The sequence below is a fragment of the Andrographis paniculata genome, unplaced genomic scaffold (assembly GCF_009805555.1).
Source record: "Andrographis paniculata isolate CXL003 unplaced genomic scaffold, ASM980555v1 Contig95END, whole genome shotgun sequence".
Taxonomy (NCBI): Eukaryota; Viridiplantae; Streptophyta; class Magnoliopsida; order Lamiales; family Acanthaceae; genus Andrographis; species Andrographis paniculata.
The window spans coordinates 523,400-546,467 of NW_026137634.1; the positions used below are offsets into that span (position 1 = coordinate 523,400).

Here is a 23,068-nt window from a genome sequence, read left to right on the forward strand (position 1 = left end):
TGTTTAAGTGGAGAAAGAAAAAACTTATTTACAAAGTTTCAACTACAAACCATTATTCGATCCCTTCATGTGATCGGAAAATTTGTGATCATGTAAGATTATAGATACAATTACTGCCAATGTCTTCTCGATTGCGGATTCACGTCATCAAATTTAAAATATGTAATTATCGCAAGGATAATTCAATTAAACTAATATATCCTCCAATATTTAAATTTTTAGTGCCTTCAACTTGAATGTAAATACGTTTAAAAAAGAAATGTCTGATTATGTTTATTTGTATTTTGATATAATCAAACTTTATTATTTACAATGTAAAAATAATAACTATTAAATATATTTTACAAAAATAAAAAATAAAATCCTGTAAGTGTGTATAAGATAAGAAATTTTTATATGGTTCGATATATATATATATATATATTTCTTTACATTATTTAACAATAATACAATCACAAGAAGAATAGTATCATTAATCAACATTATATTTAAAAAATAAGTATTTAACAACAAGTATTGCATTAAAAAATATATACTTCCCAAATAATAAAATTTTAAAATGATGTAAGAGTATGTTAAGAAATTCACCAGAGAATGATAAACGTGTATGAGTGATGTAATAATAGTATGCAAAGTTGTTATTGCATGCTTAAATATAATACATTACTTAATAGCCAGACTTAAATCAAATAAATAAATAATTTTCAGACAGAAAGAATATATATATATATATAGCTAGGATTTAATAGAATTTTATACCATTCAATAACATAATTGATAATTCTAAAACATTATCATGGAATTGATTTCATTCTCTACAGACATATATATATATATATAATTAACCCTAATTTAATACACACACTAATTGATCAAATAAAAGGCTTACACAGAAAAAGAGGGTTTCTTCTCAGGCAGCTCTCCTGCAATTACCCTACCCTACCTACCTACCTAGGGTTTCCATGCTTAATTCCTACATACAAATACATATATATATATATAGAGAGAGAGAGAGAGAGAGAGAGAGAGAAAGCGAATTAATAGTATGATCAGAGGAGAAGATGAATATCTGAAGACAAAGGCGTGGTCCATCGTCTCCATTGAACCTCAATATCTTCTGCAACGTTCCTGGCGTCCATGGCTGCTCCGATAAGGCCGTGTTTGCCAAACCCTACTTCGTACACCCCAAATTCGCCTTTCCATCCCTTTCCCGTTCCTCTCTCATCTTTTCCCCCAAACACCTCCCCTCCCTGCACCCATTTTAATTCATCAATTCATTATTCAATTATCAACACCAAAAACAGATTATATGTTAATTACCTTTAGCCATGATCCTACGTTGCTTCTGTAACCCGTTGCCAGAATTATTGCATCATATTTTTCCACTCTTCCATCTGCAAATTCTGCCGATTTGTGCCTCAGCCTCTTTATTTCTGGTCGAATCTGTATTTCATAATAATAATAATAAAACATTAACAGCCCTGAAATTATATATTTGTTCGTATATATATATATATATATATGCATACCTTGATTTCTCCGGTTTTGATTTTACGAAGCGTCCCGACGTCGAGAACCGGGGTTTTACCGACTCGGCTCTTCAGCTCGAGCGGACCTAAACTCGGGCGGTTCAGTCCGAACCGGGATGTATCGCCGAGCAACAGTCGGGACATCGTCAGTAGGAGCCGGTCGACGAGTCGGACCGGCAGCCATTTCACTAACCACATGGATAACCCGAACGTCGACCTTCCCAGCATTTCTTGAGGCAGAATATGAACCTAAGAAAAAGATTAATTCAAAATTATATACTGTACATACTTTTAATTAAATATTGAAATTTTTTATTTGTAGAATGGAGGTAGCGACGTGTTTGTAGAAAAAATATATAATTATGGAAAAGGCGTACGGTTTCTCTGACGACAAGGGAAGGGCGGGCGTTATAATTGCAGAGATCCAAACAGACCTCCATACCGGAATTCCCACACCCGACCACGAGGACGTTCCGCCCTCTATAAGCGGCGCCGCTCTTGTACGCGCTGGTGTGCACCGCCTCGCCGCCGAATTCGTCCATTCCTTCGATCTCCGGCACCACCTCCTCGGCATTCTCGCCGGTCGCCACCACCAGCCACCGGCAAAGGTACTCCACCTTCGCGGCGGTGAGAACTCTCCAAAACCCTAGGTTCTCGTCGAATTCTGCGCGGTCGACTCTCTGATTGAAGACCGGCGTGATTCCGAATCGATCCGCATAGGCCTCCAGGTACTGAATAAATTGCTGCTTGGTAGGGTAATTGGGGAAATCCTCGGGGAACGGCATGAATGGAAGCTCGCAGAATTGCTTGGGCAAATGGAGCTTGAGGCGGTCGTAGGTCTTCATTTGCCATAGTGAAGCTATGCAATTGGATCTCTCGAGTACCAGCGACGGCACGCCTTTGGCCTTCAGGCAAGCCGCCGCCGCCAGACCGGACGGACCGGCGCCGATTATCACCGGAGTGCGGATCAAAACGCTGCGTTTCGAGTCACAATTACGGTACGGATCGTGAACACTCTTCCCCTCGATTTCTCTCAAGTAATCATCCATCAAAACTAACAAATCATCAACTACAGTTAATGAAATCAGGAAATAGCTAGCTCTAGTTTATCAAAATCAATTGATAGAAGGCTGTAGACTGAGGATCGAAATGGTTAGTTTGGAAAATAATAATCAAAGATTTGATGAATTCCTGCATAGATAGATATATATGCAGTAATTGAATTTGGGTTTTGAGTGAATTGAGTTTATATATAGACGAGGAAGAAGATTTGGAGAGGTAAATATGTAGCGCTCGGAGTGGGGTATATATATACGCCATGTTGTGTGTGTGTGAGAGAGAGAAGTGTTCTGTGTGTACACTGTGAGAGAGTGAAATACCCACATAGGGTGTGTTTGTTTGAAATATGTCAAATCAAATACCAATTTTTTATTTTTTATATTATACTAAAAATAAATTTTATATTTAAAATATCACATCAACACCTATTTATATCACATCAATATCTATTTATATTCATTTAACTATTCAAATTCAAATTTTTTACTATTCAAAATATAGGATGTGTTTGTTTGAGAGATTTTTTTCTAATTTCTACTATACTAAATCTTTTAATCCAAAAATTTAAATTAAATACTTATTTTTTATTTTTTATATTATACTAAAATTTAATATTACATTCAAAATATCACATCAACACTCGTTATATTACATCGTACAATTATTCAAATTTAATTTTTTACTATTCAAATCACAAATCAAAATCTAATAAAAAATAATATAAAAATAAAGCAATATAAAATTTAATAAAGTAATATATATTTATTTTACCCTATAAATTAAAGTAAAAATAATATAAAAATAAAAAATATAAATATTTTAATATTTAATTAAAAATTATTTTTATCAAAAAAAAAAAAATCTAAAGTTTTTGATTTTCACAAACCAAAAAAGTAAAATGACTTTATTGTAATATAACAAAAGAATAAAAATTTTTTTATTTTTTATTTCTAAATATTTTCACAATTTCAATATAACCCGTAATTCATTTGAAAATAACAAAATAATTAATTAAAAAAGAGGCGCACCCACTCATTAGATTTCAAACACTAATTAATCAGACAATCTCAACAAGTCAAAATATCAAATAATTAGAGAAGATTTTAGAGATTGAATCGCACTTAGATTAATTAATTTTAAATATTTGAGTCAAATCAAATCATCAAACAAAGTTTAATTAATTAAGCATGATATCATGTCATATTTAACTTCAAACAAAAGGATATGCATATGCATAATGCATGCATACCTGTGCTATATCTTATTATATATATATATATATATAATTATAATTATAATTATTTATTACGTGTTTTTTGTAATCAATATTAAAATATATAGTTACTAATTATAAATATAGTACTCCAATATTGTAGAAGTAGTGGTTAGACTCCCCAATCTCTAAATTTTTATTGTTGTTTTTATTTTGGAATATTTTTAAAATTCTGTAATTTTTCTTATTTTTATCATTCTAAGTATATTTTATATATAAAAAATATTTTAGTCATAATATAATAAAAATTCATCAATTTTGGTCTCACTATAAAAATCTTATCGATTTTGGTCCCAATATAACTAAAACTCATTTTTTTGGTTCCAATATAACAAAAATTCATCATTTTTTGTCCCAATATAACAAAAAAAATCATCATTTTTGGTTATAATATAATCAAACTTTATCTTTTTTGGTTCCACCGTCAACAAACGAGTGCTGACGTGAAAAGAAATCAAACCTCATATTTATATTTGAAGAAATTGCACAATCTTGCAAGTCTACATCAGCATTTTCCGTCAGTTTATTGACAATGAGACCAAAAAAAGATAAGGTTTGATTACATTGAAACAAAAAATGATGAGTTTTGGTTATATTGGGACTAAAATTGATAAAAATTTTATATTGTGATCAAAAATGATGAATTTTGGTTATATTAAGATAAAAAATGATGAATTTTAGTTATATTGGGATCAAAATTGATAAAACTTTTATATTGTGACCAAAATTGATAAATATATTGGGAATAATAATAATAAACAGTAGAATTAAAATAGAAAAAAAAAAAAATTATCAAAATTATAATGAGAGATAAAGAAAATGCATATAGCAGTAATTACTCCTACATTAAATAATTGGTTGAGGCCTTGCATGCGCATATTATAGGCAAACTACTTGCTATATAAGTACTATTGTTTAATACACTATATGGACTTGTTTTGATTTGATTTAACAAAATTATTTTTATTTTAATTTTTTTTTAAATTTCATATTTGAATACGATGTTTTTTAAAAATAAAATAATATTATATCAAATTCTTTGCTCTTCTTTAATATTTATTTATTTGCATAGCATATCTTCGTGATTCTTTGCAAGAATTTTTTATTTTTCTCTTATAATTTACACTCAACTAAATTTATATCAAACAAATCAAACACATCTTGATATCATACTAATATACTAAAATATTGGATTAGAGTAGAATCACATTATATAATCTTATTAATAACGATAGTATTGAAATTATTATAATCATTATGTTCGTGTTTGAGTATATAATTTTTTTTTGAAATATTTTGATATTTTAAATATATATATATTATATATTTTTTTTAATAAAAAACAAAATTTTAACACGATGGATTGAATAATTTTCTTCTATATAATGTTTTTTTTTTAACTATTAAATTTTATGAATTTTGAATTAGCATGATTATTAATCTGTATTAAAAAAAAAAAAAAAGAAATTCTCATAACATCCAAAAATTAATCAAGAAGGCTAAGTAGGCCAAAATTACATATATCTACTCTCAATTAGACTCATTTGCAACTTATATTGAATTTGAATATTTATTATTATTATTATTATTATTATTATTATTATTATTATAAAAAAGAACATCTTATTTGTCACTAAATTTATATTCATAATATCAATTAAATACAAGAACTATTTGACATATATAAAAAAACACAGATATAAAAAAAAAAAAGAAGAAGAAAAAAATTCATTGTTGTATGTATTAGAGATAAAAACAATTTAAAATGTATTAAATTACATATTAGTAATTATTAGTATTATATTCTGTTTCTAATACACAATTTTAGGTTTGGATTTCAAAATTTCCGAGTCATTAATTGCTCAATTAATAAAACAAGCTTGCTTATATTTTATTAATTGCTCGAATTACAATTTTGAATTTAAATATACAAGCTTGTTTATTTAAATGAGGTGGAATCAATTAAATATGTGAAATTGAAGTATTTGTGTTTTGCTGTGATTTGAAATACAAATAACAATTATTTATTTTGTACTATTTTTTATAAAAATATATATATATATTTTTTATGAAACATTAAATAAAAATATTATTTAAACAAAATTTTAAATTAATATCAAACTAAAATATTGATTTTATTTAGTTAAAAAATGCTCCGAGAACAATTATTTTTTTGCAATAACAAATATATTTTATTAAATAAAATATGATTCTAAATTCATTATGGAACCGCATTCTCAATTAAAACTAAAATGGAAGTCTATTTTGAATTTTATTAAGTTATAAGTAATTTGGAAAATGGTAAGTCTCTTTTAATAAATATTAGTACTAGGTATATTTTATATGGTATATGTAATTTTTTAAATTAAATACTAATACAATCAAACCCAAAAGCCTCAAATATATAATATATATAATATTGTTCAATAATTTTTCATAAATATTATAAAAACATAATATATATCATATATATTTTTTTTTATGTTACATGAATTTTCATATATAATTAAGTGTACAAAATCATCTCACACAAATATTACTGTCACAATTACAATAATTAATAATAATAATACGTACAGTAAATTCTAGCCAAAAGAAGAAACGACGTCGTAGCGGCCTCGAGCATTGTGACCGTTACTGACCTTCCGTTTTTTGAAAACCGCGATCCGCTCCACACCTACAAGGCCAGTCACACTCGCACCAACTTTCTTCCAAAAGCGCGTTTTCACAAAGTAGCAACTTTTCAGGACCGTACCAAAATCGCTGAACCGGACGGGGCCATTTAGCTCTAAAAGCTCACTACCGCAGGGAAGAACACTGGAGAGAATCGGAGCCCCTCTCTCTGCGTGCCGCTCTGTACTTCTCTGTCTCTCTGCGCAAAATTTGTCCGTTTCCCCCTTTCCTCCTCAGCATTCATCATTCATCCACCGCTATCTCAAAAGGGCTGAAAAAAGGGTGAGATTGATTGAATATTGGTGTAGATGCTGACTGTTTTTGCATCCACGTGCATTGTGGAAGGCGCCGGAGTTTGAAGAGCGGATGATGTTTGAGCTTGATTGTGAGTTGTAAATTTTTAATCGTTTTTTTGTGTAGATTTCGTGGTGGAAACCCTAGTTTAATTCGGATATTTGTTGCTGGTTGTGTTTCTGAGAAACCGTGTGGCTGTTTGTGTTCGCTTTGTTGGAATGGATTTGTTGTTTATGGAAACCCTGGCGATTAACTCCGAGAGGCACAGTTCTGAATATTCAGGATTTGTTTGTGTCTTTAATTGAATGCGATTGATTTGTTTTGCTCGTGTGTGTGAAATCCTTTCCGATTTAGAGTTTAGAGAAATCTGAATGGGTTGTGCGCAATCGAAAATTGACAATGAGGAGTCGGTTTCGAGGTGTAAGGAGAGGAGGAACCTTATGAAGGAGGCTGTTTCTGTGAGGAATGCTTTTGCGTCGGCGCACACAGGGTATGCGATGGCTCTGAAGGACACCGGTGCCGCCTTGAGTGATTATGCTCAAGGTGAGGTTCCTCCGCCTCCGCCGGAGGAGGTGGTGCCCTCAGATTTGCCAGTTTCAGAGAGGCTCCAGCCGCCTCCTCCTCCTATGGAATCCAATCTCCCTCCACCTCCTCCACCTTTGCCGGCATTTTCCCCCATGCCGCCCCTTCGCAGAGCTGAAACAATGCCTGCACTGTCTCATTCGGAGAATGAGAAGAGGAAGATGAAGGGTATTGCTGTCGACGAGAGTGATATTGAGGAAGAAGAAGAGGAGGTGGAAGAAAAAGGTGGTTTTCAGAGGAGAAAGAAAGAGGAGAAGGAAACGCCATTACAGCCGACTCTGAATCATTCTACTCAACCGGAAATGAGAGGGATGGCGTGGGATTATTTCTTCATGGACAGTGGACATGAGCCGCCGCTGGATGAGGTTGAGGAAGAAGTGGAGGATTACCCCGAGGATATAAATGGAAACCTTAATGAGAAGTTTGACAATGCGGCGGCAGATATGGAGTTTAGGACACCGGAGAAGCAAGTGAAATTCGAGGGCATTGAAGAGTTCAAGACACCTGAAGATACACCGGCAGATGAAGTAGCTGAGAAGCAGTTTATGCATTCTAACACAGCTCCTCCTGCAATGAGTAGACTCGGACTGGCTGCCCGGAACATGGAGAGTAATAAAAACGCTGTGGATTTGTTGAAACTATTGAGTCAGATCGATGATCATTTCCTTAAGGCTTCTCAAAGCACACATGAGGTTTCAAAGATGTTGGAGGCCACAAGGTTGCATTATCATTCAAATTTTGCGGATAATCGAGGTGATTCTTTAAATTTATTGTTTTGATTAAATAAGCTTGCTTTTTTGCTTCATGCTTAAGTGTTAAGTTATGATTTACTTGGGGCACTGCTATTTGTGGATAGGAGATTATATGTATGTGGTAATTTAGTCTACGCCCAAAAGTTACACGATAGAGATCATATTAATAAATGAAACAGCATTGACACGTGGACTTGGCATGGTGGCGCGAAACTTGATTACATAAATCGTCATGTTAAATGTAATGGCTCTGTTTCTTATTTCAGGACATATTGATCACGCCGCAAGGGTCATGCAAGTTATAACTTGGAACAAATCTTTTAGAGGTGCTGCAAATGCAGATGGCGCAAAAGACAACCTCGATTCAGAAGATTATGAGACGCACGCCACCATTTTAGATAAGTTGTTGGCTTGGGAGAAAAAGCTCTATGAAGAAGTTAAGGTGAATTGATGAATCCTGTGTCTTCTTTAACAAATCCTTGTGCCGCATGTTTCATTTAATTTTTTCCGACTTATCCCCACATGACCCGACTATGTTCTGTCTTAACTATTCTGTTGTGTTATTTGAAGTTACTTTTAAGGCTGAGAATAATTTGAGATTGCAGCTTTACAATTGCATCTTTATGTGACTTCAATCCATTGTTGTGCTAGGCTGGCGAGCTGATGAAAATTGAATATCAGCGGAAAGTTGCCTTGCTGAACAAACTGAAAAAACGAAATGCGAGCACCGAGCAATTGGAGAAAGCCAAAGCTGCTGTAAGTCATTTGCATACGCGGTATATAGTAGACATGCAATCCTTGGATTCAACTGTAACAGAAGTGAATGATATACGTGACAAGCAGTTGTATCCAAAACTCGTGGCTCTAGTTCAAGGGTGAGAAATTCTTATGTTCCCTACTTTTCGAGTTGTGGGAATTCCTTTTTATCTTTATTTTCTTCCATATTTTAACGAAGCCTATCTACAGGAGCACTTGAGTGTCTTAACAAAGTTTAGTCCCATCACAGAACATTACTTTAGTTGTGAAGCTGCAATAAAGATCTACGATTTCGTCTGTTTATTGTTCAACATATCATATTTGTTTTAATTAATGATGTGCTGTTCCATTGTTCAATTTCTGTGTTTTCATGTGTTGGCTTCTTCGTATCTTTAACATTTTCATAAAATTTGTGCATCTTGAAGGATGACCAATATGTGGGAATCCATGTGCGTCCAGCACGAAACCCAACTGAAGATTGTCACAGAGCTCAGATCCCTCGATGTCTCTGGGTTTCTCATCGAAACGAGCAAGAACCACCACGAGCATACCAAGCAGCTCGCAGCTGTGGTGGACCGATGGCACTCCCAATTCGAGAAACTCGTGACCAATCAACGACAATACATCGCAGGCCTCAACAGCTGGTTGAAGCTAAACCTCATCCCGATTGAGAGCAACTGGAAGGAGAAAGTTTCATCTCCCCCGAGAAACCCAAACCCACCAATCCAGCCTCTCCTCCGAGCGTGGCACGACCATCTCGAGAAGCTCCCCGACGAAGTGGCAAAGTCCGCCATTTCATCATTCGCAGCTGTGATAAAGACCATCGTCCTTCACCAGGAGGAAGAAATGAAGCTGAAGGAAAAGTACGAAGAAACAAGGAAAGAGTACATCCGAAAGAAACAGGCTTTCGAAGACTGGTATCAGAAATACATGCAGCGCCGAACCCCACCAGATGAAACGAACGCTGACAGATCTGTCGATCTTAACACAAAAGATCCAGTCTCCGAGAGGCAGTTTGTGGTGGAAAGCTTGAAGAAGAGACTTGACAATGAAATGGAAGAACACGAGAAGCACTGTATGCAGGTGAGGGAGAAATCAGTGGGAAATCTGAAACTCCGGCTGCCTGAGCTTTTCCGGGCTTTGTCAGATTACGCCCAGGCTTGCTTCGACGCGTACGAGAGGTTGAGAATGCTTACGCAACAGCCTCAACAGCAGCCGAATGCAGGTGCATAGCGCCAATCCGATTTATTTGCAGGTTCTCTCTATCTTATCTCTAACCTTATTGTTAATTGCGATAAAATTTCTTTGGTGTTTATTTATGGGACTATAGTTTTGGGATGGATACCTTCTTCTCCCTTTGTTTTATGATTATCGACATATTTGGGGTCGGCGGATTAGTTTTAATTAGCACCGTGCTGATGAAATACTGTATTCCATATGCTATTTTCTTTGGTTGCATATGCTGAAAATGAAATATATAATGCTATATGTTCTTTGGTATATATATTACTTTGCCGGAAAGAGTAGTCGAGTTGAAGTATGTCGATTAGTGTTCGAATTCTGCTTTTGAACGAGTGATAGTGGATAGAACGGTTAAACGAGTCGAACAATTTTGAGTAATTGTTGTTTGAACTCCACTTGAATTTGCTGTGGGTACACGTTAGATTGGGTTCGTTTAGAATTCGAGCTAAAATAATAGCTCAAACTTGGTTCCTAGCTCAAATTTGGCTTGCAATGCTCGAATTCGAGTTTGGATTTGATTTGAATTTTATATATAATATTTTTAATATATAAATTAAATAAACATAAATTTATTCACAGTTTATTATAATGAAAATTTTAATTTTATTAGTAAATTTAAATTTTGGGGTATATATATGTATATATATAAAATAATACAAGAAAATTGTTTGACGAGAACAACTTGGTTCGCTGGTTACTCTACACATTTGACAGCTCTAATGGCGAGAGTGGTTATAAATAAATTAAGCATAAGTATCGGAGTAATAGATAATTAAAAGAAGAAAATTGGAGTAATTTTACAGACAATTATTTATTAATTAAAATCGTAATGTTCTAAAAAACAGTGGGACAATTCATCATACCAATGCATATTAATAAAAATTTCTTGTTATGTATTTATTTATTTAAATAATGAAGCTACTGAGGTTAATCAGCAGTCAGCACATACTTATAATATTTGTTTAGTTAAAGATGATTTAGAATAAATTAATTTTTCTCCTTTATAGAGAAATGACGAAATGAATTGCCGCTTAAACCTTTAGAATACTCCGAACAATAGCCATGGAGATTCGGACACGTGTCGAAATGTGAAGCGTCGATTGAAGCAGAGTTGTATGATGTTTATCTCAAGGGTTTGAAATAACGTCTATTTTTTTTTTTTCTTCGGGTTCGCTTTCTTTTATTTTGAAAATTTTCGGACCGTTTGTATCATTTCTTCTATCTCTCTCTCTCTCTCAAAGCACACAGTAATTCTCATTCGAATCTGCTCGCTGAGTTCTTCTCGAAAATTGCCGTGCGTTTGCAGATCCTTTGGTGTATGTGAAGAATACTTCCGTTTGCTTGCGGATCTGCAAACGCATCTGGAAGCTGTTGGCTAAAATTTGAGTGGGTTTGCAATTCATCAAGCTCCGTGCGGTTCGGTGAGTATCCGTATCTTGTTTGTCGGTCGTGAATTTCGAAGCATTATTCGAGAGAGGATTGATTTTGAATTTGACGGCTTGTTTGAGAGGTTTAAATTTTGAATTTTCACAGCTTTGTTTGTAACCTATTGAGAGGTTTAATTTTGAATTTGTCCGAGTTGGTTGTGGGAGGTTAAGTTTTGAATTTGACAGCTTTGATTGTACACCAATTTTGAATTTTTCCTTATTTTGTTTGACGAAAGATTTGTGAATTTGAGTGTTGAGATTGTATTTCTAGTTCATTTCACTTGGGGATTGGTTAGGGTTTGGTCTTATTCTGATGGCAGTGGTTTCTCGCGATGTTATATTTGATGGTTTTTCCTTGATTGAGATCTTCAGCTATGTTTATATACCATTTGAGTGATATTGTGGCCTCTTACTATGTGGGCATTCTCTTTAGCTGTTTTGGGGTAATTTAATTAATGAGTTTGAATTTGTGCATATTGTGGACTTGCAAGGGAAAAAAACACGTTAGTAGTTTTCTTTTGCAGATTTTATAGAATCATTTGTGATTGTCACTACATCTTCACAAAGACTATTATTGAAATGCTAAGATTATCCTATTCTTAATAATGGTTTTGTAATTTTGTTAGTTTTCAAATATCAATTGTCTACGCGCCCAAGCAATACACAAGTCATCCCGTGCCATTGGACAAGTGTCATCTTTTTGTTGGCGTGCCTTATTATTGGTTTACTAAATTGCAGTTGCCGTTATATTAATTTGAAATTTTGAAAAATTTGAGCGCCATTCTACAACGTGCAGCTGGACCACATAATTTTGAATCAGTAATATCGACGAGTAATAAATGCGGATTATTTTTTGCCTTCTCAATAGTAGGTGAAGACAGCGAATGCCTACTCACTGCGTACTAATGTCAGTTATTGCTTTCTTATCAGCTTTATATTTCAAATTTTCCTTTCCCCGGCTATATATGGACTATGGAAATGCTTCTTTCATGTAGTGTATAATGATTTGTGGAAGACATCCTCGAGCAAACTGGGTCTTTTCAAATAGATATGGAAACTGATAGGGCAAGCAATGATGGTTCTAGTCTTCAAAGACCAAGGGCTTTACATGGGTAACGTTTTTGGATCTAAATCGTTCATGGTGTTTTTTGTATGTTTTTTATTGATTTAGGAAACTCATTACATACTTGTTATGTAGGAGGACCAGTGGACCAGCTCGGCGTTCCACAAAGGGGCAATGGACTGCCGAAGAGGTTCATTGGAAACTTTTTCTATAATTGTTAAATTTATCTGTCAGCATCTCAATTTTGTGGTTCCGCATGATTAGTTTTCTTCCGAAAATTTTAAGAATACATGAGAAACTAGCAACCAAAATTTCTTGTTATGTGGAGTTTGAGGAGTCAATCAAGCGTCAATTCCATTTGAATATACTTCAGAATAGGTAGATCTGGCTGATTGCAGTCTTTTCACCCCCTCAAACAACCCCTGTTTTTTGCGCAGGATGAGATATTGCGGATGGCTGTTCATCGCTTCAAAGGAAAGAACTGGAAAAAGATAGGTAGAGAAGTTAATTGATAGGAGAGTTCTACCAGATATAGATTGGCAAAATTGTTGTTCTGATTTCACTAGCATGATATCTTATTTTTTATCCCACCAGCGGAGTGTTTCAGGGATAGAACAGATGTACAGTGCTTGCATAGGTGGCAGAAGGTTCTTAATCCTGAACTGGTCAAAGGACCATGGACAAAAGAGGTTTGGTACCTCCTGTCTTTCTTTTTTTATTTTCAAATTTGATTGGTGTTTGTATACTACATGTTTTAGCTACTTATGTTTGTTTTTCTTTCATAAATTTGCATTCATTCATAATTTTTGGTGTGTGGAAAGTAGGAGGATGAGAAAATAATTGAATTGGTGAATAAATTTGGACCAAAAAAGTGGTCTACCATTGCACAGCATCTTCCAGGTCGGATTGGAAAGCAATGCCGAGAGAGGTAAGCCTGAACGAGCCTGAAGATATTATTGATTCTAACATAGGAAAATTATATATGTATGTCCTTGTGCTGTGATTCATGTCTTAATGTTGGTCCATCCATTAGGTGGCACAATCATCTTAATCCCAACATAAACAAAGAAGCTTGGACGCAAGAGGAGGAATTGACTTTGATTCGGGCTCATCAAGTCTATGGAAATAAATGGGCAGAGTTAACTAAGTTTTTACCCGGGAGGTGCAGGATTTCATGTTATTTTGAACTTTTGAATGGTTATTATACGTGCAATATGTTACTTCTTTGCGCTACTTCTCATTTAAAGTTTTTCTTCCCTTAGAACTGACAATTCAATCAAGAATCACTGGAATAGTGCTGTCAAGAAGAAACTGGACATGTACATGGCTTCCGGATTGCTTTCACAATTCCAAGATCTTCCCCTTGTTGTTCGCCCACATCATCTGGAAGCTTCCTCGTCATCAAAGGCGAAGCAAAGCAGTGAAGATGGAAGTGTAGTTAAAGTTGGAGCAGAAGTGGAAGAGGCTTCTGAATGCAGTCAAGGTTCAATGTCTCGAACTACAAGCAACAATATCTCACTTGATAATTCCAGAGCAGCAATTGAGGAGGCATCTTTGGTTCCATATCCTGAAGATTATCAGCCTGTGTTTCAAGAAGCTGCATTCATGGGATCCAATTTGCCTATTGACGACAATCTTTGCCTTGATTGGGGGGTTTTCGAAGAGAAAGATTGGCAACAAAATCCTCAAAAACTCCCCAATGTGCCTATGCTTGAACTCCAGCAAGAGTCATCCGGATTATTCTGGGCACCGCAGAATAACTGTGAAGCAGCCGTATCATTTCCTCAAGAACCTTGTATTGCATCTGGAGACATAATTGCCAGTATGGATAACTCTAACATGGTATATGATGAGGCTGTCCATGGAGAATGTTGTCCATCTGAAATAGATATAATCAACATGACTTGCCATGGTTCGACATTTCAGATTCCTGAAGACGGGACTTCTACTTTGCAGTCTTGTTTAATCCCTTCTGAAGTCCCCATTGCTACACAGCTTTCAACTGCTTCAGATGGTTCATTACTGTCCAGCTCTTGTAAAGATTCAAGCATTTGTTATTCAAACAAGAATGCCGAGCTGGAGTCGAATCCACCAAGTATGCATGAAGACTTCATTGAACCCAAAGAGTCCGATGGATCAGCCTACGAAGGTGGTGATTGTGCTGCAATGGACTCACGAAAACTAGTTCCCGCAAATGATCTCATTTCGGCCCGGTCTGGTGAATCTCAATGCTGTTCTTTGGTGGGAAAGGGTGAGGACAGTAAAACCAATGAGCCAAAGGACTCTGGGGTTTTATGCTACGAGCCTCCTCGTTTTCCAAGCTTGGATGTTCCGTTCTTCAGCTGTGATCTCATGCAATCAGACATGCAGCAAGAGTACAGTCCCCTGGGGATTCGCCAGTTGATGCTGTCTTCCTTAACTCCATTCAAAATGTGGGATTCTCCATCGAGAGATAATTGTAGTCCTGAGGCAGTCCTAAAGAGTGCTGCCAAGACGTTTACAGGGACGCCGTCAATACTGAGGAAAAGACACCGGGATTTAGTGTCTCCTTTGTCGGAACAAAGAGGCGAAAAGAAGCTTGGAAGCTGTGCATTTTCGAATCTGGCCAATGATTTTTCCAGATTAGAGGTTATGTTTAATGAATGTGCAGACAAACCTCTGCTTCCACCATCTCCCAACCAAAGACACTTTGAGGTGTCCTGTACAGTAAAACAGGGTGCGACTTCTCCTGGTATAAACACCGAAAATCAAGGAAAAGACCATGCCATCATTTCTGAAAACGCAATGGCAGCGCGGAAGGCAAACGGCAGCCATTGTTCGACCGAGATTGCAGAAGAGACTCAAGTCCAGGATGCCAAAATAAACAGTGAAGGCAATTCTGTGGAAACAGTAAGTATAGATTCTATAATTGCTGGTTTTAATGTTTTCTGCTGAATGAGATAATCGAAATCAGCAAGGATAAAAACATTCAATAACATGTTTATTTTTTGTTTCTTTTATGTCAGGGAATAGAGATTTCAGGAATCCTTGTTGAGCATGACTTGAATGATCTGCTATTCTTTTCTCCGGATCGTCATGGAGTCAGAACTGATAAAGCATTCGTGTCGAAGCATGGAATCACTCTACCTTCCTCTGACTCACGTTTTTCAGTGGTTTGTTCTCCTCGACTCACTGCAAGTAAGGACGGCACTAATTTGGTCATAACTACATCTCTGCAAACTTCCACCACTCCTGCAAATAAGAAAGCCGAATGTTCAGGCAAAGGTGTCGCCTTTGAAAACAACAGCATGTAAGTTCATGATTGTAGCTACTCTGCTGCCTGCTCGATCATTTCTTCATCCTCCATTTTTCTTCGAACATTCAATTCACTTCCAATAATATGCTGCTAGTTTTGTCGAGACACCATTCAGGAGGAGTTTAGAATCTCCCTCAGCTTGGAAATCCCCATGGTTTCTCGATGGTTTCGTTCCTGGCCCAAGAGTTGACACAGATATAACAGTCGAGGTATATTCATGTTTTGTACCTTTCAAGATCACTATATTCTTCTTTTAAAAATATTTCTCTTAGTCATGATGTCTATTGAAATTAAATTTGAACTTATACATGATTACTATTCTAGACATCAAATCTATCTTGAATAGTGGGATTAGTTCTTTCATTGCTTGAATTTAGCTTAACTGTATGGGATCTTTAATTAATCATTCGTAGCGAACATGTTTGGTAGATTATGAAATATTGCAATTTCGTCTGTTATATTAAGATGCTTGATATTAGGACTATAAGATTGAATTTTATGTGTTAGTAAGTGTGAAAACACAAACAAAGCACCCTATAATTATCCCACAGTCGATTTTAGTTAAGCACATTTATCATTGATTTTCTGATCTGAGTAGAGGTTCTGATAGGACATTGGCTACTTTCTGAGCCCCGGGGATTGTAGCTACGATGCAATCGGGCTGATGAAGCAATTAGGAGAGCAAACAGCCAGAACTTTTGCTGATGCACATGAGGTTTTGGGAAATGAAACCCCTGAAACATTGATGAAGGCAAAATACTCTAAAGCTGAAAAGGAGAATCAAGAACATCGTTTGGTTTCATCGTCAAATGCCATGGTATGTATGCTTCCCTGTTTCTTCTTGGAATGCCATCTAGTTCTAGAATACATATATGCATATATATATATATATATCTGTCTGCACGCGCACCTGCATTTCTATGACAGTGTTTTCCAAAAGTTTTCGAATCACATTATATATATGTGTATATATACGTCACATAGAATAGGAACATAAATAAGTACACTCTTATTAGTGAATAATGACAGAACTTCCAAAACAAAATATCTAAACAGAGTCTTATTTTCAATAAAAACACACTGCAACTTTTTACATGCTCATAATGTTATGACTTCGAAATCTCTCATCTCATATTCGCACCATCACTACTACAACTTTGTAGATAGATGCATGTGTTACATAAATAGCATGTATCTTTTTTGTTCAAGTAAGTATGTACGTATATTTTTCTTGATTTCATTAATGTAGAGGGAGAGGCGCACTCTCGACTTCAGCGAATGCGGAACTCCTCCTCGTCCGGAAAAGGGAAGTAAAAAACCTTCAAGCAGCAGTGCTAGTTTCTCCAGTCCATCTTCGTACTTGTTGAAAGGTTGCAGGTAAAGTTGCGTGTTGATCTGATCAATTCTTGCTTGCTTGGCTCTTAATGTTCTATAATGTGTTTTTTACTCTTCCTACTACTTGCTTTGCTTTATAGAATATGTGTAGTAGTGGCAAGTATAATATGTGCATCATTTATTGATCTTAAGAAGATGGAATATACTCTAAAACTTACAACAAATCAACATGGTGGTTTTGTGTCCAAATACACTAAACTACTACTATACATGCCATCTATAATATAAATATATATAATGTCTGTGTAATATATAATACAGTATGTTTTATGTATAAAAGCAATTACTCATTTCTTGCCCTTTTTTGTTTTGTAATTGATCGATTATTCCATGGGCCTTGCCATGTTGGGGTTGCGTTCACATCTACATCTTATTGTCTCAATACATAACTTGGGATTTTATTGGTTTTAGTTTCACATCAAAATTATTATTATTCTACTAATTTTTAAATAAAAATATATTATTATTTTCATAAAAGATTATTCAAATCAAAACCAAACAATACCTTAAATTTTAACTGCATATGGAGAGATTCTGAACCGTTTGTGAATTTTTGTTCCCTTTCTCACATTATATAACTTTTAGAAAATTTACTAATTTATGAAGCATTCCCAAGCAAAAAATGTAAAGTAAAGTAAACCAACACCATCTAAAAGAAAAATGCAATTAAGAATTTAAAAAAAAAAAAAAAAATTAGCAAAAAGGTTTGACAAACAATTAAATTCACCTTACAGCAGCACCAAATTCATGCAGTTCACATTATTCTGAATCACATAATTCCCTCAATTGTCTTCCTAACGTACACAACATTTATTTATAATTTCATTCTTCTTTTTTTTTTTAAAAAACAAAAATCATTTTAAGGAAAGAAAGCTATTGACGCTTGCATCCAAAGCATATTTATTTTCACATTACCTTATATGTCTTGTATGGACTAAGTAGACAACTCGGCTGCCTGCCACACCGGGAGGTCCCTTAGACGGTTGCCTGAGTGACAGCGGCATGTATTGCATCTGCTAGATGTGGAACTGTCCTCGAACTCAGACCTGCCATGCTTATCCTCCTACGAAAAAATCGAGCTGATTCATCACTATTGTTATTTTATTTCGACAAGGTTCATAGAAGAAAGTAAAAAGTACCCGTCCGATGTCATGTAGATGTGATATTCCTTGGTCATGAATGCCACTTGCTTTGAGTCGAGCCCCGTGTAGGTGAACATCCCTATCTGCTTTACAATGTGGCTCCAATCGCCCGGCGTACCTGATGGATTGATCGATCGATAAGATTTGAAAAAAAATATAATAAGGCGAATGTGAAAGCACACAAAATAGAAGAGAAAATAAAAATGATAAAAATGGTGATGAGTGTGATGAATAATTTGGGGGAAAAATTGAATAAGACGTGGGATCACTCTCCCAAATATATATATTTTATTCGATGTTTTAGGGAAAAGAAATTAATTGAATAATGAAAAATTTTAAAAATTCTACATTAGAACACAACCTATAAGAAAAATGAAAAAAAGAAACAATAATGTAGCATAGAGAGATTGAATCAATCACCTCGACTGCGTAAGGCATCAAAAAGTAATTTTCGCATGTGGATGATTCGATCAGCCATTGCCTTGAGCTCAATTGTCCATTCGCGGAACATGTTCCTGCAAGTATATTGTCGGAAAAAAAAACAGTAAATTTGGATATCCATGATTTTGGCCATTTCTGAGTAAGCAGCTATGGAGAAAATTACAGCACCTGTCCTTAAGGATTGTAGCCACAATGGATGCTCCATGAATAGGAGGGTTAGAGAACATAGGCCTGATAACTAATTTTAACTGGCTCTCGACTCTGCTCGCCACATCAGCATTCCTGCAGACCTGTGAATTTGGAAATTGTCAAGAAAGTTGGAGACCTGTAAAAGCATTGGAATGTAAAAATTCTTAGTCTAGACTGATGGATTCGGTTCTGCCTAACTTACAATGCTTAGTGCACCCACTCGCTCGCCGTATAACCCCATGTTTTTAGCGTAGCTTTGAGCCACTAAACATTCGCCTCCATCTTTTACAAACATCCGAATCGGCTGTGCATCTGCATCCAAGTTTCCGCTAGCGAAACCCTACAAAATTCCAATTTAAATATAAAAAGAAATCATTCAGTCTGAAATTCAGGGCGTTGATGCAAAATCAGAAATTCCTAAGGTTGTTTGTTACTTACCTGATAAGCACTGTCGAAGAAGGGTAGCAATGCTTTTGATCTCATCAACCGCCTAATGTTCTCCCACTGATCAGGAGTAGGATCGACACCAGTTGGGTTGTGAGCGCAAGCATGAAGAAGAACAATTGCTCCCGTAGGAGCAGATCCAAGGTCTTCCAACAAGCCTGGGATTTTCCAACAGAGGAGTATGTTTTGCAGTAATTATCATAGTTTTATGAAGATAGAAACGTTAGAAGCATGGGCTAGAAGTTTGTTTCGAGGCCTTCCTTGTCAAATTGAAAAAATATGAATGAACAAAAGAAAATGGTTTTAATAACCATGTCTAAGATTGTCCCGAAAAAACTATCAGCAGAAACATCAATAAATATACAGTTCATCGTTGATTATGCAAGCATTGGTTACTAAAACATGCAAAACACACCTGAGAGGACAATATTGTCTATAATGTATCCAAAATCTGTTACAAAATTTTGGACTATGCTGGAAATTTAAACCAAAATTGAGACGCAAATCCCTTTGTGCAGAGAATTATAAAGTTCTCAGATGATCAAGTCAAAGGGTTTATTATAACCTGAAATGCTAGTCCTTGACAGTTCAAATGAGGAAATTTTGGCTGATTTTCAAGCATGAAAAATGTAATTTTCAGTGATATTGAAGATTAATTTAGCAGATAGAGAATGGAGTTTAAAAAAGTTCTTACTGTTTTCTGGAAAAGGTTAAGATAAAGAGAAGTATAAAATCAGCCAATTCATAAGTAAAATATCCTCTAATGTTCAATGAAGAAAGAGAACCTTGAAAGTTGAGTCCACGGGTTGCCGGATCATAGTATCGATAAGTTTTTACTGATAAACCAGCTAAATTGAAAATCTTTGGGTGGTTCCCCCATGTTGGCTGAGGAATATATATAGTGTGCTGCAGCATGAACAAAACATAAATAGGGATGAAGTGAATATACGACAAAAGTGAAGTATTCCTAGTGAAATCGGCCCTATAGGCCGGGAGTCATGGAGTGAAATGTAGAATGACTTTATTAAGTATTACCTGATGATAGTGCTGGGCCAAAAATTCAGCTCCAACCCTTAACGAGCCCGTGCCAGACAAGCACTGGACGGTTGTAACCCTGTTCTCCTGGATTGCAGGACTGTTTCCAAGAATAAAGGAAATTAAAGTTGTATCATATAGAGTAAAACTTAAAAGGCACTAACGAAGGATCAATATCCCCTTCCATTTTTATGATGTTTACACATCAGAGACTTCGAGAAAGATGACCATTTTCATTTGGAATTAGTCTAACATTAATATTTTAGAGAAGTTTCTGAAAAATCTTAAATCAAGGAATGGGGATAGCACATTGCAAATCATTTCATATTTTTCATTTAGCAAGCATGTGAACTGCGGACATCCTAAGGGACAACCGGACAACTCCATTGCATTAGGAATGTAGGACACAGGATTACAAACAGCATACCAAGGTAATGAAAATACTAAACATGGTTTGAATCACTACTAGCTTAAGAAATCACCCTATAGATTTGTCCTTATGCACTTTGGACATGTTTACCATGAATGATGGGGATGGATAAGTTATTCCAAGTTTCCTAATAGAATATATGCGGGATCTAGGCCTATTTTAATGAAATTTTGATAGAATGAGAACTCGTTAGTCCAGGGATTATTAACTACCATCCCATCACAATGTAAACATTTAAGTAAAAACCAAGACACCTTCATAAATGAATGAACATATAATACTCAGTGAGATACAATGACCTTGAAAATGTTACTGCATCTCCTACCATAAAGAGAGACCAAGTTTTTGATGCACTGACTGCTAACATGTGTAACACAATTACCTCTCAGCACCGAGTATGAGCTTAGCGCTCAATTTATTAAACTCTGATAATCCAGTGATGGGAAGATACTCCTTCACGCGAGATCTGCCAATGAATCAGCTCAAACATCAGTTCTGAAAAAGCTCAAAATGCACACACAATAGTAATAAAAATAAATTTATACCTGTCATTCACTAGAATCTGCTCTGCTTTTCTAACAACATTCAGAACAAGAGGCTTTCCTTCCTTCCATTGAGACAATACAGAGCATTTTGTGATTGGTATGGACAAAATAATAATCGATAATGCAACTAAATCAAGCATAAGAGGATTCACCTCGGTCCGATATGCACCCACACCCAAATTCAACTTCACAGGGCTGGGATCCTTGTTGTACGCAACAGTTACCTACAGTGCTTATACAAGCAGTTTAGATACATTTTTTAAGCAAGGAAAACAGCACATGAAGATTCAACTCCAAGGACATGACAAAGCATAGGAAGATATTGAAATCACAACAACTAATCAAAGTAAAGACGATGACTCCAAGACTATGGATGAAAATTTGAAAACCTTCCAATTACGATTATGCAAAAAATCCTTGCCCAAGGAGCTTAGGCCTTAGTGTCGTTGCTATTTCAAAGTAGGAAGAAAATTTTTCTTTAATGATCTCAACTACATTTTCAACTATAGACACGAGTATGATCCACGTTTCTTATAAACTTCCACAAAAATTAGAGTTCGTAGTTTGCTTATCATCTCCTCGATCTATCTATCTGTTACTGAAATTAGCGGCAACCAAAAGCACAAAGACAGAACGATCAATCACAGTCTCAATCACATCTGAAAAAAAAAAAAAATAGAGAAATGCAAGAATTACTCCGAGAATCGGATCTTCCGGCGCGCGAACGACATGATCAAAGACGGAGGCTCCAGAGTAACCCGAAGTCGGAGCAAAGGAGACGGAACGATCGCCGGAGTCCGTCGGATTGGCTCCCTCCAGGTGTCGTAACAGAGCATGCAACCTCCGATCAGCGTTCCCACCGTGCATGTTAGCAAGTTACAGAATATGATGATAGATTACGCAGGTAACAACTATCAAAGCTTTCGCTGTCCTGCGCATTGACTCTACTCCTATTTATAGGAAGAAGAGACGTCAGTGTGAAGGATCCCGCGTCATTAATCTAGGGTCAGGATTGACAGAGGGGTGCGTGTCGAGATCCCTTACGGTGGGGGTGAGCGTACCGGAACACATCCATAATTTCGATAGGATCAGATAGGCACAGCACTCTAGAAATGACGTAATAGCATTTAGCATTGGTTCGAGAAACACGCTTTTGGTTCCACCAATCTAGAAATGACGTAGTAGTCGCATTAGTTGGAGAAACGCTTTTTGTTCTCCTCAAAGATGGAGGAAGATCATCATTCATCAGCACACAGTCGCTAAGATCCATATTCAAAACAACTACCAGATGGAGAAACTATGATGATGACCATATCTGGATAAGTCTACATTCCATAAAGAAGAACAGCAACTCAATACCAAATTAGCTTCACAATCCACAATCCACAGAATTCAGTACGAATAAAAGCAGCACAAGCATTAATAAGAAATCACCGACAATAATGATCATCCAGGAATCAGTAGGAGAAAGCCTGACGAAACCGCATCTCAAAACACATCAA

At 35.6% G+C, this 23,068-nt stretch overlaps 4 protein-coding genes across 8 annotated transcripts; 2 read left to right on the forward strand and 2 right to left on the reverse strand.

Annotated features, from left to right (window-relative positions):
• Positions 1-1,049: 1,049 nt before the first annotated feature.
• LOC127243554 (indole-3-pyruvate monooxygenase YUCCA2-like) lies at positions 1,050-2,774 on the reverse strand. The gene is made up of 4 exons (XM_051263641.1): positions 1,907-2,774; positions 1,530-1,778; positions 1,321-1,443; positions 1,050-1,250 (listed from the first exon to the last, which is right to left on the reverse strand). The coding sequence occupies exons 1-4, from the start codon at positions 2,576-2,578 to the stop codon at positions 1,050-1,052; spliced, it is 1,245 nt and encodes a 414-aa protein (XP_051119598.1). The 5' UTR covers positions 2,579-2,774.
• A 3,882-nt stretch (positions 2,775-6,656) lies between these two features.
• LOC127243544 (protein ROLLING AND ERECT LEAF 2-like) lies at positions 6,657-10,420 on the forward strand. Its single transcript, XM_051263632.1, has 4 exons — positions 6,657-8,163; positions 8,429-8,604; positions 8,814-9,037; positions 9,344-10,420. The coding sequence occupies exons 1-4, from the start codon at positions 7,200-7,202 to the stop codon at positions 10,149-10,151; spliced, it is 2,172 nt and encodes a 723-aa protein (XP_051119589.1). The 5' UTR covers positions 6,657-7,199; the 3' UTR covers positions 10,152-10,420.
• Positions 10,421-11,324: 904 nt separating this feature from the next.
• LOC127243475 (transcription factor MYB3R-1-like) lies at positions 11,325-17,639 on the forward strand. Of its 5 annotated transcripts, none has more exons than XM_051263516.1 (13): positions 11,325-11,581; positions 12,384-12,494; positions 12,583-12,699; positions 12,786-12,840; positions 13,088-13,145; positions 13,245-13,339; positions 13,475-13,578; positions 13,684-13,812; positions 13,913-15,539; positions 15,656-15,939; positions 16,061-16,154; positions 16,556-16,762; positions 17,195-17,639. In XM_051263516.1, exons 3-13 carry the CDS (start codon positions 12,638-12,640, stop codon positions 17,324-17,326), a joined length of 2,847 nt encoding a protein of 948 aa, XP_051119473.1. In that variant the 5' UTR covers positions 11,325-11,581; positions 12,384-12,494; positions 12,583-12,637; the 3' UTR covers positions 17,327-17,639. The 5 variants fall into 5 exon arrangements, with proteins under 5 accessions (XP_051119473.1, XP_051119469.1, XP_051119472.1 ...); XM_051263512.1 differs by having other exon boundaries at positions 11,327-11,581; positions 16,040-16,154; XM_051263515.1 differs by having other exon boundaries at positions 11,327-11,581; positions 12,456-12,494; positions 16,040-16,154.
• A 394-nt stretch (positions 17,640-18,033) lies between these two features.
• Positions 18,034-22,822, reverse strand: LOC127243477 (aspartate aminotransferase, cytoplasmic). The gene is made up of 12 exons (XM_051263518.1): positions 22,263-22,822; positions 21,719-21,790; positions 21,567-21,628; positions 21,404-21,487; positions 20,592-20,691; positions 20,342-20,462; positions 19,551-19,714; positions 19,315-19,452; positions 19,092-19,213; positions 18,903-18,997; positions 18,480-18,600; positions 18,034-18,403 (listed from the first exon to the last, which is right to left on the reverse strand). The coding sequence occupies exons 1-12, from the start codon at positions 22,431-22,433 to the stop codon at positions 18,316-18,318; spliced, it is 1,338 nt and encodes a 445-aa protein (XP_051119475.1). The 5' UTR covers positions 22,434-22,822; the 3' UTR covers positions 18,034-18,315.
• Between the last annotated feature and the right edge of the window lie 246 nt (positions 22,823-23,068).

Coding starts and splice junctions, on each gene's coding strand:
- LOC127243554 (XM_051263641.1), bottom strand. CDS start 2,578: ATGGATGATTACTTGAGAGAAATCGAGGGGAAGAGTGTTCACGATCCG. Junction 1,779..1,906: donor CCCTTGTCGTCAGAGAAACC/GTACGCCTTTTC, acceptor TCTTTTTCTTAG/GTTCATATTCTGCCTCAAGA. Junction 1,444..1,529: donor TCAAAACCGGAGAAATCAAG/GTATGCATATAT, acceptor TATGAAATACAG/ATTCGACCAGAAATAAAGAG.
- LOC127243544 (XM_051263632.1), top strand. CDS start 7,200: ATGGGTTGTGCGCAATCGAAAATTGACAATGAGGAGTCGGTTTCGAGG. Junction 8,164..8,428: donor AAATTTTGCGGATAATCGAG/GTGATTCTTTAA, acceptor TTCTTATTTCAG/GACATATTGATCACGCCGCA. Junction 9,038..9,343: donor CTCGTGGCTCTAGTTCAAGG/GTGAGAAATTCT, acceptor TGCATCTTGAAG/GATGACCAATATGTGGGAAT.
- LOC127243475 (XM_051263512.1), top strand. CDS start 12,638: ATGGAAACTGATAGGGCAAGCAATGATGGTTCTAGTCTTCAAAGACCA. Junction 13,579..13,683: donor GGAAAGCAATGCCGAGAGAG/GTAAGCCTGAAC, acceptor TCCATCCATTAG/GTGGCACAATCATCTTAATC. Junction 16,763..17,194: donor TTTCATCGTCAAATGCCATG/GTATGTATGCTT, acceptor TCATTAATGTAG/AGGGAGAGGCGCACTCTCGA.
- LOC127243477 (XM_051263518.1), bottom strand. CDS start 22,433: ATGCACGGTGGGAACGCTGATCGGAGGTTGCATGCTCTGTTACGACAC. Junction 20,463..20,591: donor TGGCCCAGCACTATCATCAG/GTAATACTTAAT, acceptor TTCATGCTGCAG/CACACTATATATATTCCTCA. Junction 18,404..18,479: donor ATCTACATGACATCGGACGG/GTACTTTTTACT, acceptor ATTTTTTCGTAG/GAGGATAAGCATGGCAGGTC.